Below are 19,771 nucleotides of genomic sequence, written 5' to 3'. Positions count from 1 at the left end.
ATGACCATCTGGATGATCCAGAGGAGGAATGGGAGAAGGTCATGTGGTCTGATGATTCAAAAATAGATCTTTTTGGTCTAAACTCCACTCGCCGTGTTTGGAGGAAGAAGAAGGATGAGTACAACCCCAAGAACACCATCCCAACCGTGAAGCATGGAGGTGGAAACATCATTCTTTGGGGATGCTTTTCTGCAAAGGGGACAGGACGACTGCACCGTATTGAGGGGAGGATGGATGGGGCCATGTATTGCGAGATCTTAGCCAACAACCTCCTTCCCTCAGTAAGAGCATTGATGATGGGTCGTGGCTGGGTCTTCCAGCATGACAACGACCCGAAACACACAGCCAGGGCAACTAAGGAGTGGCTCCGTAAGAAGTATCTCAAGGTCCTGGAGTGGCCTAGCCAGTCTCCAGACCTGAACCCAATAGAAAATCTTTGGAGGGAGCTGAAAGTCCGTAATTTCCAGCGACAGCCCCGAAACCTGAAGGATCTGGAGAAGGTCTGTATGGAGGAGTGGGCCAAAATCCCTGCTGCAGTGTGTGCAAACCTGGTCAAGAACTACAGGAAACGTATGATCTCTGTAATTGCAAACAAAGGATTCTGTACCAAATATTAAGTTCTGCTTTTCTGATGTATCAAATACTTATGTCATGCAATAAAATGCGAATAAATTACTTAAAAATCATACAATGTGATTTTCGGGATTTTTGTTTTAGATTCCGTCTCTCACAGTTGAAGTGTACCTATGATAAAAATTACAGACCTCTACATGCTTTGTAAGTAGGAAAATCGGCAAAATCGGCAGTGTATCAAATACTTGTTCTCCCCACTGTATGTGACCAATACATTTGATTTGAATCGATTTATCAAAAGGCATTATCCTAATTCCTACTCCACGCTCGTCCCTCAACTACATCAGGGCAGGTTGCTTGTTGCGCTATCTGACGGCGTAAAACAACGTATGAAGTTTAACGGCAGAGTCCAATGAGGGACAGCAGCATGGTGAACAGAGCGACAATGTCCAGGTACAGGTTGAGAGCAGCGAAGACGTACTCCTCTGGTGAAATGCTGTATTTGTGGTTGCCGCCCAGGATGAGCTGGGTGTCCATCACCAGGTACTGGAGAGAGATATATACACGAATCAGTTGTTATATTGCGACTCCAAAAAAATATATATTACTGTGTAGGTTGTTTCTGACTGCTTACAGAATGAGACATACACAGCTTTTTCATTTTAAAATCCCCCACATGGGTGACCATTACAAAGCTTATTAAATATTGTGTATAAAAGACTACATACATTCTGATAGAGATGTCAGTGTATTGCTTGTTGGTATGAAGGTGCCTGAAAGGAACAGCTTTCTCAACAACCCTAGCCAATGAAATAGCTTTCTCAACAACCCTAGCCAATGAAATAGCTTTCTCAACAACCCTAGCCAATGAAATAGCTTTCTCAACAACCCTAGCCAATGAAAGGAACAGCTTTCTCAACAACCCTAGCCAATGAAATAGCTTTCTCAACAACCCTAGCCAATGAAATAGCTTTCTCAACAACCCTAGCCAATGAAATAGCTTTCTCAACAACCCTAGCCAATGAATGAAAGGAATAGCTTTCTCAACAACCCTAGCCAATGAAAGGAATAGCTTTCTCAACAACCCTAGCCAATGAAAGGAATAGCTTTCTCAACAAGCCTAGCCAATGAAATAGCTTTCTCAACAACCCTAGCCAATGAAATAGATTTCTCAACAACCCTAGCCAATGAAATAGCTTTCTCAACAACCCTAGCCAATGAAAGGAATAGCTTTCTCAACAACCCTAGCCAATGAATGGAATAGCTTCCTCAACAACCCTAGCCAATGAATGAAAGGAATAGCTTTCTCAACAACCCTAGCCAATGAAAGGAACAGCTTTCTCAGCAACCCTAGCCAATGAAAGGAATAGCTTTCTCAACAACCCTAGCCAATGAAATAGCTTTCTCAACAACCCTAGCCAATGAATGAAAGGAATAGCTTTCTCAACAACCCTAGCCAATGAATGGAATAGCTTCCTCAACAACCCTAGCCAATGAATGAAAGGAATAGCTTTCTCAACAACCCTAGCCAATGAAAGGAACAGCTTTCTCAGCAACCCTAGCCAATGAAAGGAATAGCTTTCTCAACAACCCTAGCCAATGAAAGGAAGAGCTTTCTCAACAACCCTAGCCAATGAAATAGCTTTCTCAACAACCCTAGCCAATGAATGAAAGGAATAGCTTTCTCAACAACCCTAGCCAATGAAATAGCTTTCTCAACAACCCTAGCCAATGAATGAAAGGAATATCTTTCTCAACAACCCTAGCCAATGAATGAAAGGAATAGCTTTCTCAACAACCCTAGCCAATGAAATAGCTTTCTCAACAACCCTAGCCAATGAAAGAAAGGAATAGCTTTCTCAACAACCCTAGCCAATGAAAGGAATAGCTCTCAACAACCCTAGCCAATGAATGAAAGGAATAGCTTTCTCAGCAACCCTAGCCAATGAAAGAAAGGAAAGCTTTCTCAACAACCCTAGCCAATGAAAGGAAAAGCTTTCTCAACAACCCTAGCCAATGAATGGAATAGCTTCCTCAACAACCCTAGCCAATGAATGAAAGGAATAGGTTTCTCAACAACCCTAGCCAATGAAATAGCTTTCTCAACAACCCTAGCCAATGAAATAGCTTTCTCAACAACCCTAGCCAATGAATGAAAGGAATAGCTTTCTCAACAACCCTAGCCAATGAAAGGAATAGCTTTCTCAACAACCCTAGCCAATGAAATAGCTTTCTCAACAACCCTAGCCAATGAATGAAACAGCTGGAGGAAGAACGTTACTTACCAAAGAAAATAGCAAGGTTCCCAGGCAAGCGTACACAATGTACAGGTACTATGGATTAAAAACACAAGACTAAGTTAGTTCCTGAACAATTGTATTTCTAAAACTGAAACATGGTCAATGTGCTTCAATCTCCATTACAGTAAACAACATAAAATACTGTTGTTTTTAAAGGGGCAATCTGCAATGGGTACATCCATTTTCGGGCCAGTCAATGCATCCATAGCCTATGAATTTGAGAGTGGTTACATTTGTCCAGACTCAATTCTTCAGCTGTTTACCAAAATAGTGGCGGGGATGGCATTGCTACTGTTTAAACAGCCTTTAAAAAAAAAATATTTTGTACATATGGGTATACCTGTGAAATGACTGTTGACTTACCTGGGATCGCATGATTCCACACAACAATGCAAAGGATATGAGAGTCCAGCAGAACACCCACAAGCCACCACTGGCTAAGGTGAAGTCCCACTATAACAGAAATTAGGGAAGATGGTAGACTGCTAGTAAGCTACATTTTAGTCATTTAGCAGACGCTCTTAAATCAGAGCCACTTAGTCAGTGCATTTAATTAACTAAGATACACCATGTGACCAAAAGTACGTGGACACCTATTGGTCTAATATCTCATTTAAAAATCATGGGCATTAATATGGAGTTGGTCCCGCCCCCCTTTCTGCTGATTGAGGTCAGAGCTCTGTGTAGTCAACAGCCCCAGACCATTATTCCTCCTCAACCAAACTTTACAGTTGGCACTATGCATTGGGGCAGGTAGCGTGCCCCTGTCTTCCGCCAAACCCAGATTCTTCTGTCCGACTGCCAGATGGTGAAGTGTGATTCATCACTCCAGAGAACGTGTTTCCACTGCTCCAGAGTCCAATGGAGGTGAGCTTTACACCACTCCAGCTGACGCTTGGCATTGCGCATGGTGATCTTAGGCTTATGTGAGGCTGCTCGGCCATGGAAACCCATTTCATGAAGCTCCCGACCCAACAGTTATTTTACTGACGTTGCTTACCAGAGGCAGTTTGGAACTCAGTAGTGAGTGTTACAACCGAGGACAGATGATTTTTACGAGCTTCAGCACTCGGTGGTCCCGTTCTGTGAGTTTGTGTGGCTTGCCACTTCACGGCTGAGCCGTTGTTGCTCCTAGAAGTTTCCACTTCACAATAACAGCACTCACAGTTGACCACGGCAGCTCTAGCAGGGAAGAAATTTGACAAACTGACTTGTTGGAAAGGTGGCATCCTATGACGGTGCCACGTTGAAAGTCACTGAGCTCTTCAGTAAGGCCATTCTACTGCCAATGTTTGTCTATGGAGATTGCATGGCTGTGTACTCGATTTCATACACCTGTCATCAACCGATATGTGGCTGAAATAGCCAAATCCACTCATTTAAAGGGGTGTCCACATACTTTTGTATATATAGTTGTAGGTAGGACAACCACAGATCACAGTCATTTACCAGGTTTCCATCCAACCTTTTAATGCCAGTAAAGTACATGTCGGATGGAAACTGCAAAGATGGGATCTTTTTGTGTCAGTAAAATGTATAATGGGAGAAATGGCAGTGGAAATATTGATTTAAAAAAGTCAACTTGGAGTCACGCGATATGTTTCGTTGTAGCATGAAGAGTGTATATGTAACCGATGTGAAATGGCTAGCTAGTTAGCGGTGGTGCGCGCTAATAGCCTTTCAAACGGTGACGTCACTCGCTTTGAGACCTTGAAGTAGTGGTTCCCCTTGCTCTGCAAGGGCCGCGGCTTTTGTGGAGCGATGGGTAACGATGCTTCGTGGGTGACTGTTGTTGATGTGTGCAGAAGGTCCCTGGTTCACGCCCAGGTCGGGTCGAGGGGACGGACTAAAGTTAAACTGTTACATATAGGCAGATGGAATCAGACTGTACACACCTGATCAGACTGTACACACTGCAGGTGTGTACACCTACCTGGCTTTATACCTGATCAGACTGTACACTCTAGGTGGCAGTAAATCACCAACCTGGCTTTATACCTGATCAGACTGTACACACTGCAGCACTAGATGGTGGTATGCAGTGTGTTATTGTTTCTTCATAGATTACCAGTACACTCACAAGTTGAAGGAGTGGAAATGGACTACTTTAAAATGGAGATAGGTGCTTCTACACCTGCATTGCTTGCTGTTTGGGGGTTTTAGGCTGGGTTTCTGTACAGCACTTTGAGATATCAGCTGATGTAAGAAGGGCTTTATAAATACATTTGATTTGAGATAGCCACAATGGCGCTGCCCATGCTGTCACAGAACACGGTCATTACAAGGATTTCAGGTGTGCCATCTTTCTATGTCTATGGAGAGGACGTACCCTGGACTGCATGGCGAAGACACTCAGAGCCAGGGAGACCAGCGCTGTGGCGCCCACAGCCCACATCACAGCTTCCGCCTCATAGAACCTGCAACACAAACCAAACTCTCGTCTTTCACTGAAAATAAGGTTGCAACATTTCTGTAACTTTACTCCGCAAATTCCCGAGGCTTTTACAGAAATCCTGGTTGGACGATACCCCCGGAATTGGGAGGGAATAAGAAGGAAAGCAGGAATTCTCCAACCATGATTTCTGGAAAACTTGAACATTTTGGGAAAGTTACCGGAGTTTTTCAACCCTACACTGAAATATCACTGGATCTATTACAGTCAGGTATCCTACTGCAAACCTCCATGGAGGATTGGTTTAGACATTAGATTATACTGCAAACCTCCATGGAGGATTGGTTTAGACATTAGATTATACTACAAACCTCCATGGAGGATTGGTTTAGACATTAGATTATACTACAAACCTCCATGGAGGAATGGTTTAGACATTAGATTATACTACAAACCTCCATGGAGGAATGGTTTAGACATTAGATTATACTACAAACCTCCATGGAGGAATGGTTTAGACATTAGATTATACTACAAACCTCCATGGAGGATTGGTTTAGACATTAGATTATACTACAAACCTCCCTGGAGGATTGGTTTAGACATTAGATTATACTACAAACCTCCATGGAGGATTGGTTTAGACATTAGATTATACTACAAACCTCCCTGGAGGATTGGTTTAGACATTAGATTATACTACAAACCTCCCTGGAGGATTGGTTTAGACATTAGATTATACTACAAACCTCCCTGGAGGATTGGTTTAGACATTAGATTATACTACAAACCTCCCTGGAGGATTGGTTTAGACATTAGATTATACTACAAACCTCCATGGAGGAATGATTTAGACATTAGATTATACTACAAACCTCCATGGAGGAATGGTTTAGACATTAGATTATACTACAAACCTCCATGGAGGATTGGTTTAGACATTAGATTATACTACAAACCTCCATGGAGGATTGGTTTAGACATTAGATTATACTACAAACCTCCATGGAGGAATGGTTTAGACATTAGATTATACTACAAACCTCCATGGAGGAATGGTTTAGACATTAGATTATACTACAAACCTCCATGGAGGATTGGTTTAGACATTAGATTATACTACAAACCTCCATGGAGGATTGGTTTAGACATTAGATTATACTACAAACCTCCATGGAGGATTGGTTTAGACATTAGATTATACTACAAACCTCCATGGAGGATTGGTTTAGACATTAGATTATACTACAAACCTCCATGGAGGATTGGTTTAGACATTAGATTATACTACAAACCTCCATGGAGGATTGGTTTAGACATTAGATTATACTACAAACCTCCATGGAGGATTGGTTTAGACATTAGATTATACTACAAACCTCCATGGAGGATTGGTTTAGACATTAGATTATACTACAAACCTCCATGGAGGATTGGTTTAGACATAAGCTCATACTGCCAACCCGCCGTGTGCATGACTGACATGCTGGTTTGTAAAGGATTTAGTCTATCCAGCAGAGATCATCAGTACATCAGGGTCACTCCAGAGGCATACAGTACTCACACAGTCATAGAGCCCAGCAGGAGACCTTCTGCAATGGTCTACACAGAAATAATAACACAAAAGGTCAGACAATACAACCAACGTTGTTCACATTTATTGATGCCTTGTTGGAATTGATACTTACAAACAGACCCAAGGCTAGGAAGTTGAGCGGGACCTTCCGACGTACATCGGCACAACAGGACAAGGCAACGATGATGACAAGCACCACTGCTCTGTTCAGGAAACAACAGTACGAGATATTAATACAATAATAGTACAATCACAGCGTTCAATATAAAGGTCTTCGTGTGGGGTTAATTAGTCCGTCGTTTAGATATCAGGGCCTGTATTCATAAAGTGACTCAGAGCAGGAGTGATGATTTGGCATCAGGTCCAATGTCCACGTCCTGGCATTTACTACGATTGTGAGAGACAATTTACGTATTTACCTGATTTATTTGATATTAATTGTTCACCATTCATATTTAACTAATAGTAAGACATTTCTGTCCTGCTAGTGTCTCTGTTTTTTTATGGTCTCCACTCTAGCTTCCTGCAGCTAATCTGTGCGTATGGTCACTGGAGATGGCTTGAGCTGACAAATTAGTTAAAAACTGCATTACCTAGACAATAATGTGTTTTACTAGAGATAGCTTGGGAGTAGAACAATCCCTCGTTGTCTCAGAATGATCCTTCCATCTGGGAAACTAAGCTAGGGTGGGGTTAAGACAACAACCCCATGCAGATAACGACCAGATGAACCCAGAGTGGCTTATGATGCTCCTTGGTCTGCATGGGAGGGGTGGAACCATCCATGACTAAGCATTCTTAGTGTCAGTTGTATAAAGAACTCTGCATTCGTTTAAAAGTTTGGTTACTCGGTGTTGGGTCGACCAGCCTCATTATTGCAATAATTAATCGATATTGAATAAAGATGATTTGTTTGAAGAAATGACAAAGTTTTCTCTCACTTCTTGATTAGAATATTCCACCACATGATCTAAAAGACCCAATCAGATTCTAGATCAGCACTCCTGCTGTGAGAAGGATTCTGAATACCGGCCCAGGAGTCAAAGCAGAGAGATTCTGTAGGATTCAGTGGGATGTCATGACATTACTTACAGCATGCAGTAGGAAAACCAGTAGGTGTTCATAGACCAGACCCTCAGAGCCTTCCTACGATTACAGAAGACAACTCATCTCTTTGTTTTATACACTTCTTGTAGGTACATTATAAAGCTGTTGGTATTGTGCAGTTAAAAATATAACATTGAAATCTAACAGGAACTGCTTTCAACACTTCAAAGTGTTGGACAACTGCAAGTGTTGAAGTCTCAAAGTGTTGAAGTCTTAAAGTGTTGAAGTCTTAAAGTGTTGAAGTCCTAAAGTGTTGAAGTCCTAAAGTGTTGAAGTCCTAAAGTGTTGAAGTCCTAAAGTGTTGAAGTCTTAAAGTGTTGAAGTCTTAAAGTGTTGAAGTCTTAAAGTGTTGAAGTCCTAAAGTGTTGAAGTCTTAAAGTCTTAAAGTGTTGAAGTCTTAAAGTGTTGAAGTCCTAAAGTGTTGAAGTCTTAAAGTCTTAAAGTGTTGAAGTCTTAAAGTGTTGAAGTGTTAAAGTGTTGAAGTCCTAAAGTGTTGAAGTCTTAAAGTCTTAAAGTGTTGAAGTCTTAAAGTGTTGAAGACTTAAGTGTTGAAGTCTTAAAGTGTTGAAGTCTCAAAGTGTTGAAGTCCTAAAGTGTTGAAGTCCTAAAGTGTTGAAGTCCTAAAGTGTTGAAGTCTTAAAGTGTTGAAGTCTTAAAGTGTTGAAGTCTTAAAGTGTTGAAGTCCTAAAGTGTTGAAGTCTTAAAGTCTTAAAGTGTTGAAGTCTTAAAGTGTTGAAGTCCTAAAGTGTTGAAGTCTTAAAGTCTTAAAGTGTTGAAGTGTTAAAGTGTTGAAGTGTTAAAGTGTTGAAGTCTTAAAGTGTTGAAGACTTAAAGTGTTGAAGTCTTAAAGTGTTGAAGTCTCAAAGTGTTGAAGTCTTAAAGTGTTGAAGTCTTAAAGTGTTGAAGTCTCAAAGTGTTGAAGTCTTAAAGTGTTGAAGTCTTAAAGTGTTGAAGTCCTAAAGTGTTGAAGTCTCAAAGTGTTGAAGTCTTAAAGTGTTGAAGTCTTAAAGTGTTGAAGTCCTAAAGTGTTGAAGTCCTAAAGTGTTGAAGTCTTAAAGTGTTGAAGTCCTAAAGTGTTGAAGTCTTAAAGTCTTAAAGTGTTGAAGTCTCAAAGTGTTGAAGTCTCAAAGTGTTGAAGTCTTAAAGTGTTGAAGTCTTAAAGTGTTGAAGTCCTAAAGTGTTGAAGTCTTAAAGTCTTAAAGTGTTGAAGTCTTAAAGTGTTGAAGTGTTAAAGTTGAGTAACACTTGAAGTGTTGAATTAATTAATGTTAATGTTAATGTTGGGTAACACGTGCTGAAGTGTGGAAAGTTAGGTAACACTGTGTTGAACACTATAAATGGAGTAATGATAAAAGTGCCTCACCAATACAGAAAGGCACAGATGATCCCAAAGGTGACTAGAAGCTGAATCATCAGAGTCAGGTACACCTTCTTTATAAAGCCTGTGGAAACAAATCCCTTTAACTGTAACCAGGTGTTTACAGTGGGCCCACTGAGTCAGGTACACCTTCCTTATAAAGCCTGTGGGAACAGTGGGCCCACTGAGTCAGGTATACCTTCCTTATAAAGTCTGTGGAAACAGTGGGCCCACTGAGTCAGGTATACCTTCCTTATAAAGTCTGTGGAAACAGTGGGCCCACTGAGTCAGGTATACCTTCTCTATAAAGCCTGTGGAAACAATGAGCCCACTGAGTCAGGTACACCTTCTCTATAAAGCCTGTGGAAACAGTGGGCCCACTGAGTCAGGTATACCTTCTCTATAAAGCCTGTGGAAACAGTGGGCCCACTGAGTCAGGTACACCTTCTCTATAAAGCCTGTGGAAACAGTGGGCCCACTGAGTCAGGTACACCTTCCTTATAAAGCCTGTGGAAACAGTGGGCCCACTGAGTCAGGTATACCTTGTCTATAAAGCCTGTGGAAACAGTGAGCCCACTGAGTCAGGTACACCTTCTCTATAAAGCCTGTGGAAACAGTGGGCCCACTGAGTCAGGTACACCTTCCTTATAAAGCCTGTGGAAACAGTGGGCCCACTGAGTCAGGTATACCTTCTCTATAAAGCCTGTGGAAACAGTGGGCCCACTGAGTCAGGTACACCTTCTCTATAAAGCCTGTGGAAACAGTGGCCCACTGAGTCAGGTATACCTTCTCTATAAAGCCTGTGGAAACAGTGGGCCCACTGAGTCAGGTATACCTTCTCTATAAAGCCTGTGGAAACAGTGAGCCCACTGAGTCAGGTACACCTTCTCTATAAAGCCTGTGGAAACAGTGGGCCCACTAAGTCATGGAAAACCTTCTTTATAAAGCCTGTGGAAACAGTGGGCCACTGAGTCAGGTATACCTTCTCTATAAAGCCTGTGGAAACAGTGGGCCCACTGAGTCAGGTATACCTTCTCTATAAAGCCTGTGGAAACAATGGGCCCACTGGGTCAGGTATACCTTCTCTATAAAGCCTGTGGAAACAGTGGGCCCACTGAGTCAGGTATACCTTCTCTATAAAGCCTGTGGAAACAGTGGGCCCACTGAGTCAGGTATACCTTCTCTATAAACATTTAAGTCATTTAGCAGACGCTCTTATCCAGAGCGACTTACAAATTGGTGCATTCACCTTATGACATCCAGTGGAACAACCACTTTACAATAGTGCATCTAAATCTTTTAAGGGGGGGGGGGGGTCAGAAGGATTACTTTATCCTATCCTAGGTATTCCTTGAAGAGGTGGGGTTTCAGGTGTCTCCGGAAGGTGGTGATTGACTCCGCTGTCCTGGCGTCGTGAGGGAGTTTGTTCCACCATTGGGGTGCCAGAGCAGCGAACAGTTTTGACTGGGCTGAGCGGGAACTGTACTTCCTCAGTGGTAGGGAGGCGAGCAGGCCAGAGGTGGATGAACGCAGTGCCCTTGTTTGGGTGTAGGGCCTGATCAGAGCCTGAAGGTACTGAGGTGCCGTTCCCCTCACAGCTCCGTAGGCAAGCACCATGGTCTTGTAGCGGATGCGAGCTTCAACTGGAAGCCAGTGGAGAGAGCGGAGGAGCGGGGTGACGTGAGAGAACTTGGGAAGGTTGAACACCAGACGGGCTGCGGCGTTCTGGATGAGTTGTAGGGGTTTAATGGCACAGGCAGGGAGCCCAGCCAACAGCGAGTTGCAGTAATCCAGACGGGAGATGACAAGTGCCTGGATTAGGACCTGCGCCGCTTCCTGTGTGAGGCAGGGTCGTACTCTGCGGATGTTGTAGAGCATGAACCTACAGGAACGGGCCACCGCCTTGATGTTAGTTGAGAACGACAGGGTGTTGTCCAGGATCACGCCAAGGTTCTTAGCGCTCTGGGAGGAGGACACAATGGAGTTGTCAACCGTGATGGCGAGATCATGGAACGGGCAGTCCTTCCCCGGGAGGAAGAGCAGCTCCGTCTTGCCGAGGTTCAGCTTGAGGTGGTGGTCCGTCATCCACACTGATATGTCTGCCAGACATGCAGAGATGCGATTCGCCACCTGGTCATCAGAAGGGGGAAAGGAGAAGATTAATTGTGTGTCGTCTGCATAGCAATGATAGGAGAGACCATGTGAGGTTATGACAGAGCCAAGTGACTTGGTGTATAGCGAGAATAGGAGAGGGCCTAGAACAGAGCCCTGGGGGACACCAGTGGTGAGAGCACGTGGTGAGGAGACAGATTCTCGCCACGCCACCTGGTAGGAGCGACCTGTCAGGTAGGACGCAATCCAAGCGTGGGCCGCGCCGGAGATGCCCAACTCGGAGAGGGTGGAGAGGAGGATCTGATGGTTCACAGTATCGAAGGCAGCCGATAGGTCTAGGAGGATGAGAGCAGAGGAGAGAGAGTTAGCTTTAGCAGTGCGGAGCGCCTCCGTGATACAGAGAAGAGCAGTCTCAGTTGAATGACTAGTCTTGAAACCTGACTGATTTGGATCAAGAAGGTCATTCTGAGAGAGATAGCGGGAGAGCTGGCCAAGGACGGCACGTTCGAGAGTTTTGGAGAGAAAAGAAAGAAGGGATACTGGTCTGTAGTTGTTGACATCGGAGGGATCGAGTGTAGGTTTTTTCAGCAGGGGTGCAACTCTCGCTCTCTTGAAGACGGAAGGGACGTAGCCAGCGGTCAAGGATGAGTTGATGAGCGAGGTGAGGTAAGGGAGAAGGTCTCCGGAAATGGTCTGGAGAAGAGAGGAGGGGATAGGGTCAAGCGGGCAGGTTGTTGGGCGGCCGGCCGTCACAAGACGCGAGATTTCATCTGGAGAGAGAGGGGGAAAGAGGTCAGAGCACAGGGTAGGGCAGTGTGAGCAGAACCAGCGGTGTCGTTTGACTTAGCAAACGAGGATCGGATGTCGTCGACCTTCTTTTCAAAATGGTTGACGAAGTCATCTGCAGAGAGGGAGGAGGGGGGAGGAGGGGGAGGAGGATTCAGGAGGGAGGAGAAGGTGGCAAAGAGCTTCCTAGGGTTAGAGGCAGATGCTTGGAATTTAGAGTGGTAGAAAGTGGCTTTAGCAGCAGAGACAGAAGAGGAAAATGTAGAGAGGAGGGAGTGAAAGGATGCCAGGTCCGCAGGGAGGCGAGTTTTCCTCCATTTCCGCTCGGCTGCCCAGAGCCCTGTTCTGTGAGCTCGCAATGAGTCGTCGAGCCACGGAGCAGGAGGGGAGGACCGAGCCGGCCTGGAGGATAGGGGACATAGAGAGTCAAAGGATGCAGAAAGGGAGGAGAGGAGGGTTGAGGAGGCAGAATCAGGAGATAGGTTGGAGAAGGTTTGAGCAGAGGGAAGAGATGATAGGATGGAAGAGGAGAGAGTAGCGGGGGAGAGAGAGCGAAGGTTGGGACGGCGCGATACCATCCGAGTAGGGGCAGTGTGGGAAGTGATGGATGAGAGCGAGAGGGAAAAGGATACAAGGTAGTGGTCGGAGACTTGGAGGGGAGTTGCAATGAGGTTAGTGGAAGAACAGCATCTAGTAAAGATGAGGTCGAGCGTATTGCCTGCCTTGTGAGTAGAGGGGGAAGGTGAGAGGGTGAGGTCAAAAGAGGAGAGGAGTGGAAAGAAGGAGGCAGAGAGGAATGAGTCAAAGGTAGACGTGGGGAGGTTAAAGTCACCCAGAACTGTGAGAGGTGAGCCGTCCTCAGGAAAGGAGCTTATCAGGGCATCAAGCTCATTGATGAACTCTCCAAGGGAACCTGGAGGGCGATAAATGATAAGGATGTTAAGCTTGAAAGGGCTGGTAACTGTGACAGCATGGAATTCAAAGGAGGCGATAGACAGATGGGTAAGGGGAGAAAGGGAGAAAGACCACTTGGGAGAGATGAGGATCCCGGTGCCGCCACCCCGCTGACCAGAAGCTCTCGGGGTGTGCGAGAACACGTGGGCAGACGAGGAGAGAGCAGTAGGAGTAGCAGTGTTATCTGTGGTGATCCATGTTTCCGTCAGTGCCAAGAAGTCGAGGGACTGGAGGGAAGCATAGGCTGAGATGAACTCTGCCTTGTTGGCCGCAGATCGGCAGTTCCAGAGGCTGCCGGAGACCTGGGACTCCACGTGGGTGGTGCGCGCTGGGACCACCAGGTTAGGGTGGCCGCGGCCACGCGGTGTGAAGCGTTTGTATGGTCTGTGCAGAGAGGAGAGAACAGGGATAGACAGACACATAGTTGACAGGCTACAGAAGAGGCTACGCTAATGCAAAGGAGATTGGAATGACACGTGAACTACACGTCTCGAATGTTCAGAAAGTTAAGCTTGCGTTGCAGAAATCTTATTGACCAAAATTATTAAAATGATACAGTACTGCGGAAGTGGGCTAGCTAGCAGTGGCTGCGTTGTTGACTTTGTTTGAGAGTGTCGCTGGCTAGGTAACCTCGGTAGCTAGCTATGTAACCTCGGTAACTGGCTCGTTAATTAGTATAAACTACACAATTGTCTTAGATACAAGGACAGCAAAGACAACTATGTAGCTAGCTAACACTACACTAATCAATCGTTCCGTTGATCCGTTGAATGTAATAGTTTCTACAGTGTTGCTATTCGGTGTCTAGCTGGCTAGCGAGCAGTGTTGACTACGTTACGTTACGTTAAAAGGACGAAAAATAGCTGGCTAGCTAACCGAATTAGTCTAAACTACGCAGTTATCTTAGAAACAAAGACAGCAAAGACAACTATGTAGCTAGCTAACACTACACTAATCGAGTCGTTGGAAGCCTGTGGAAACAGTGGGCCCACTGAGTCAGGTATACCTTCTCTATAAAGCCTGTGGAAACAGTGGGCCCACTGAGTCAGGTATACCTTCTCTATAAAGCCTGTGGAAACAATGGGCCCACTGAGTCAGGTATACCTTCTCTGTAAAGCCTGTGGAAACAGTGGGCCCACTGAGTCAGGTATACCTTCTCTATAAAGCCTGTGGAAACAGTGGGCCCACTGAGTCAGGTACACCTTCTCTATAAAGCCTGTGGAAACAGTGGGCCCACTAGTTAACTTCAGGGCAATAAGACGGAGCACAGAAGTAGGGCTGCGTTCACCACAAGGCTTGGTTATTCAATGGCCGTGTACCTGACTCAGTGTGTATCAAGCGTCTCACAGTAGGGTTTTGCTGATCTAGGATCAGGTTTGCCCCGTCCACCCAATCATATTAATTATGATCCTTAAAGGGAAAACTGATTCTAAATCAGCACTCCTACTAGGAGAGGATTGATGCGGCTCCAGATCATCATGATACAAGGACACCAACCCCCCCCCCAAAAAAAAAAACCTGTGTCTGAGTCTCAAATTGCCCCCTATTCCCTATGTAGTGCACTACTTTTCAACAGAACCCTATGGGCGCTGGTCAAAAGTAGGCGACTACATAGCAAATAGGGTACCATTTCAGACGTAGGCACTGACTAACCTCTTCTTATAGCTTTGTCATCAAAGCAGCCGGTGTCCTCCAGCCCGGTGGAATAGTCAGGTGGTAGTGGAGGAGCCCATTGTTGTTGCTGGTCCTCGGGATGACCCTGACCCATGTCGTTATACTGACCCGCTGGAGAGACCACCGCTATGTTGCCAGGGCCAATGCTCAGACCATAGTGGGGAGAACTGGTGTTGTTTTGGCCATAGGTGTTCTGTTGGCCAGAGGTGTTCTGTTGGCCAGAGGTGTTCTGTTTACCATAGGGGTTCTGTTGGCCATAGGTGTTCTGTTGGCCATAGGGGTTCTGTTGGCCATAGGTGTTCTGTTGGCCATAGGGGTTCTGTTGGCCATAGGTGTTCTGTTGGCCAGAGGTGTTCTGTTGGCCAGAGGTGTTCTGTTTACCATAGGGGTTCTGTTGGCCATAGGGGTTCTGTTGGCCATAGGTGTTCTGTTGACCATAGGGGTTCTGTTGACCATCGTCCTGAGAGTAGGGAGGTGGGGGTCGGACTTCACTGCTTCTCTTCGATTGATCCATGTTACCCTCCTAAAAAGATTTCCGTCAAGGTAATAAGTCCTAATCATTCACACACACACAGAGAAATATACCTGCGTCATTAACCAGGCAATAAGCCTTCCTCTCCCTTTCACTGTCCTGATAGACACAAGATCCTGTTGAATAACCCGTGAAATGGAGAGAAAAGCACTAGTAAATGCAGCAGAATTATGAACTATAAAGATATATTCATATTTCATCTAAAAAATACAAATATATTTGAAAATCATATAGGTAAAATCCAACTCTAAATCCTCCCCTGCCATTGTGGAATAACCCACCACTGTTGATAAGGCACCTTTATTTAACGAGGCAAGTCAGTCACTGACATACATCATACATGTAATATACAACAGCAGTCGGCGTAACAAATCATTTAAACATATTGATTGTCTTATAATTCTACCCTCAGATCTACTCTGCTTACCTCTTACACAGCGCTCCGGTCTTACCTCTTACACAGCGCTCCAGACTGACTACACAACGCTTCGGTCTTTCTCTTCCTGTAACTGTTCCCTCCAGGGCAAAGTCTACCTGTAATCAGTTGGGTTGCATCCCAAATGGAGACCTACTCACCCTAATCCCTATGTGGTGCACTACTATATAGGGAATAAGTTACCGTTTGGGACGTAACCGTGTTTTCCACAGAGACGGGACTTTGCTTTCAGCTAAATTATACATCTTTAAGGGAAGGGTTAAGGTTAGGGTTAAGGGAAGGGTTAGGGGAAGGGTTAAGGTTAGGGTTAGGGTTAGGGGAAGGGTTAAGGTTAGGGTTAAGGGAAGGGTTAGGGGTAGGGTTAGGGTTAGGGTTAGGGGAAGGGTTAAGGTTAGGGTTAAGGGAAGGGTTAGGGGAAGGGTTAAGGTTAGGGTTAGGGTTAGGGTTAAGGTTAGGGTTAGGGTTAGGGTTAGGGTTAGGGGTAGGGTTAGGGTTAGGGGTAGGGTGAGGGTTAGGGTTAGGGTTAGGGTTAGGGTTAGGGTTAGGGTTAGGGTTAGGGTTAGGGTTAGGGTTAGGGTTAGGGTTAGGGTTAGGGTTAGGGTTAGGGTTAGGGTTAGGGTTAAGGTTAGGGTTAAGGGAAGGGTTAAGGGGGTTAAGGGAAGGGTTAAGGTTAGGGTTAAGGGAAGGGTTAGGGTTAGGGTTAAGGGAAGGGTTAGCTGAGATGCTAAGTAGTTGCAAAGTAGGCAAAAAGTTGTAAGTAGTTGCAAAGTTGTTAACGTTGTCCGTGAGGCGAGTCGAATACGCCATCTTTGAGTTGCTAGATCTTCCCGTTATACGCCCACCAATCCATCCCGAACAACCAACCTCCTTTAGTTTTTGCCTTAAGTAACCTTCAGTCTTATGTAACCGTACCATACGTAACATATCGTGCTAATTTGAGTGTCACCGGATTTACGATAAATATGTTACGTCTAGTCTGTGAGACCAGGCTGATCATTCATTCATGGGAAGAGGACATTACATACAGTATCAAAAAGAAATCCAACAAACCTTTTTCAAAGTCTAAATCCCTTTTGGTGTTTCTTCTAAAACAGGCCAAAGGCCAAATTAACTCTTTATATTAGCTTTAAAATACTTGAGGATGTTAAAACTTCTCTAGGGTAGGGGGCAGCATTCTGAATTTTGGATGAAAAGCATGCCCAGATTAAACTGCCTGCTTCTCTGGCCCAGAAGATATGATGTGCATATAACTGGTAGTTTTGGATAGAAAACACTCAAAAGTTTCCAAAACTGTTAAAATAGTGTCTGTGAGTATAACAGAACTGATTTGGCAGGCGAAAAACTGAGAAAAATCAATTCAGGAAGTATTTCTTTGGGGGGGGGGGGTTGTAAATTTCTATTCAATGCCATTACAGTATCCTTTGACTTAGGACTCAAATTGCAGTTCCTATGCCTTCCACTAGATGTCAACAGTCTTTAGAAATTGTTTCAGGCTTGTATTCTGAAAAATGAGGAAGTAAGAGCAGTCTGAATGAGTGGACCCTAAAGTGTCACAGAGCAGGATACACCAGACTGACTACATCTAACAGCATGATACACCAGACTGACTACATCTAACAGCAGGATACACCAGACTGACTACATCTAACAGCAGGATGCACCAGACTGACCTGACTACATCTAACAGCAGGATACACCAGACTGACTACATCTAACAGCAGGATACACCAGACTGACTACATCTAACAGCAGGATGCACCAGACTGACTACATCTAACAGCAGGATACACCAGACTGACTACATCTAACAGCAGGATACACCAGACTGACTACATCTAACAGCAGGCTGCACCAGACTGACTACATCTAACAGCAGGATACACCAGACTGACTACATCTAACAGCAGGATACACCAGACTGACTACATCTAACAGCAGGATACACCATACTGACTACATCTAACAGCAGGATGCACCAGACTGACTACATCTAACAGCAGGATACACCAGACTGACTACATCTAACAGCAGGATACACCAGACTGACTACATCTAACAGCAGGCTGCACCAGACTGACTACATCTAACAGCAGGATACACCAGACTGACTACATCTCACAGCAGGATACACCAGACTGACTACATCTAACAGCAGGATACACCAGACTGACTACATCTAACAGCAGGATACACCAGACTGACTACATCTAACAGCAGGATACACCAGACTGACTACATCTAACAGCAGGATACACCAGACTGACTACATCTAACAGCAGGATACACCAGACTGACTACATCTAACAGCAGGATGCACCAGACTGACTACAACTAACAGCAGGATACACCAGACTGACTACATCTAACAGCAGGATGCACCAGACTGACTACATCTAACAGCAGGATACACCAGACTGACCTGACTACATCTAACAGCAGGATACACCAGACTGACTACATCTAACAGCAGGTAACACCAGACTGACTACAACTAACAGCAGGATACACCAGACTGACTACATCTAACAGCAGGATACACCAGACTGACTACATCTAACAGCAGGATACACCAGACTGACTACATCTAACAGCAGGATACACCAGACTGACTACATCTAACAGCAGGATACACCAGACTGACTACATCTAACAGCAGGATACACCAGACTGACTACATCTAACAGCAGGATGCACCAGACTGACTACATCTAACAGCAGGATACACCAGACTGACTACATCTAACAGCAGGATACACCAGACTGACTACATCTAACAGCAGGATACACCAGACTGACTACATCTAACAGCAGGATGCACCAGACTGACTTCAACTAACGGCAGGATACACCAGACTGACTACATCTAACAGCAGGATGCACCAGACTGACTACATCTAACAGCAGGATACACCAGACTGACCTGACTACATCTAACAGCAGGATACACCAGACTGACTACATCTAACAGCAGGTAACACCAGACTGACTACAACTAACAGCAGGATACACCAGACTGACTACATCTAACAGCAGGATACACCAGACTGACTACATCTAACAGCAGGATACACCAGACTGACTACATCTAACAGCAGGATACACCAGACTGACTACATCTAACAGCAGGATACACCAGACTGACTACATCTAACAGCAGGATACACCAGACTGACTACATCTAACAGCAGGATACACCAGACTGACTACATCTAACAGCAGGATACACCAGACTGACTACATCTAACAGCAGGATACACCAGACTGACTACATCTAACAGCAGGATACACCAGACTGACTAACATCTAACAGCAGGATACACCAGACTGACTACATCTAACACCAGGATACACCAGACTGACTCACATCTAACAGCAGGATACACCAGACTGACTACATCTAACAGCAGGATACACCAGACTGACTACATCTAACACCAGGATACACCAGACTGACTACATCTAACAGCAGGATGTACCAGACTGACTACATCTAACAGCAGGATACACCAGACTGACTACATCTAACAGCAGGATTAACCAGACTGACTACATCTAACAGCAGGATACACCAGACTGACTACATCTAACAGCAGGATGCACCAGACTGACTTCAACTAACGGCAGGATACACCAGACTGACTACATCTAACAGCAGGATGCACCAGACTGACTTCAACTAACGGCAGGATACACCAGACTGACTACATCTAACAGCAGGATACACCAGACTGACTACATCTAACAGCAGGATGCACCAGACTGACTACATCTAACAGCAGGATACACCAGACTGACTACATCTAACAGCAGGATACACCAGACTGACTACATCTAACAGCAGGATACACCAGACTGACTACATCTAACAGCAGGATGCACCAGACTGACTTCAACTAACGGCAGGATACACCAGACTGACTACATCTAACAGCAGGATGCACCAGACTGACTACATCTAACAGCAGGATACAC

General features: G+C 44.9%; 1 protein-coding gene across 3 annotated transcripts; it reads right to left on the bottom strand.

Moving 5' to 3' along the window:
* Positions 1–814: 814 nt before the first annotated feature.
* LOC139572864 (protein lifeguard 1) lies at positions 815–15,879 on the bottom strand. 3 transcript variants are annotated; one of them, XM_071395684.1, is made up of 10 exons: positions 15,816–15,879; positions 14,811–15,354; positions 9,312–9,390; positions 7,934–7,987; positions 6,954–7,044; positions 6,830–6,867; positions 5,203–5,290; positions 3,237–3,326; positions 2,859–2,906; positions 815–1,119 (listed from the first exon to the last, which is right to left on the bottom strand). In XM_071395684.1, exons 2-10 carry the CDS (start codon positions 15,343–15,345, stop codon positions 970–972), a joined length of 1,173 nt encoding a protein of 390 aa, XP_071251785.1. In that variant the 5' UTR covers positions 15,346–15,354; positions 15,816–15,879; the 3' UTR covers positions 815–969. The 3 variants fall into 3 exon arrangements, with proteins under 3 accessions (XP_071251785.1, XP_071251783.1, XP_071251784.1); XM_071395682.1 differs by having other exon boundaries at positions 15,791–15,862; XM_071395683.1 differs by having other exon boundaries at positions 14,811–15,384; positions 15,791–15,861.
* Positions 15,880–19,771: the final 3,892 nt, after the last annotated feature.

Source organism: Salvelinus alpinus, chromosome 4 (assembly GCF_045679555.1).
Source record: "Salvelinus alpinus chromosome 4, SLU_Salpinus.1, whole genome shotgun sequence".
NCBI classification, from domain to species: Eukaryota; Metazoa; Chordata; class Actinopteri; order Salmoniformes; family Salmonidae; genus Salvelinus; species Salvelinus alpinus.
The sequence above is the reverse complement of the archived record's forward strand: the minus strand, read 5'-3'. Positions and strand labels throughout refer to the sequence as shown.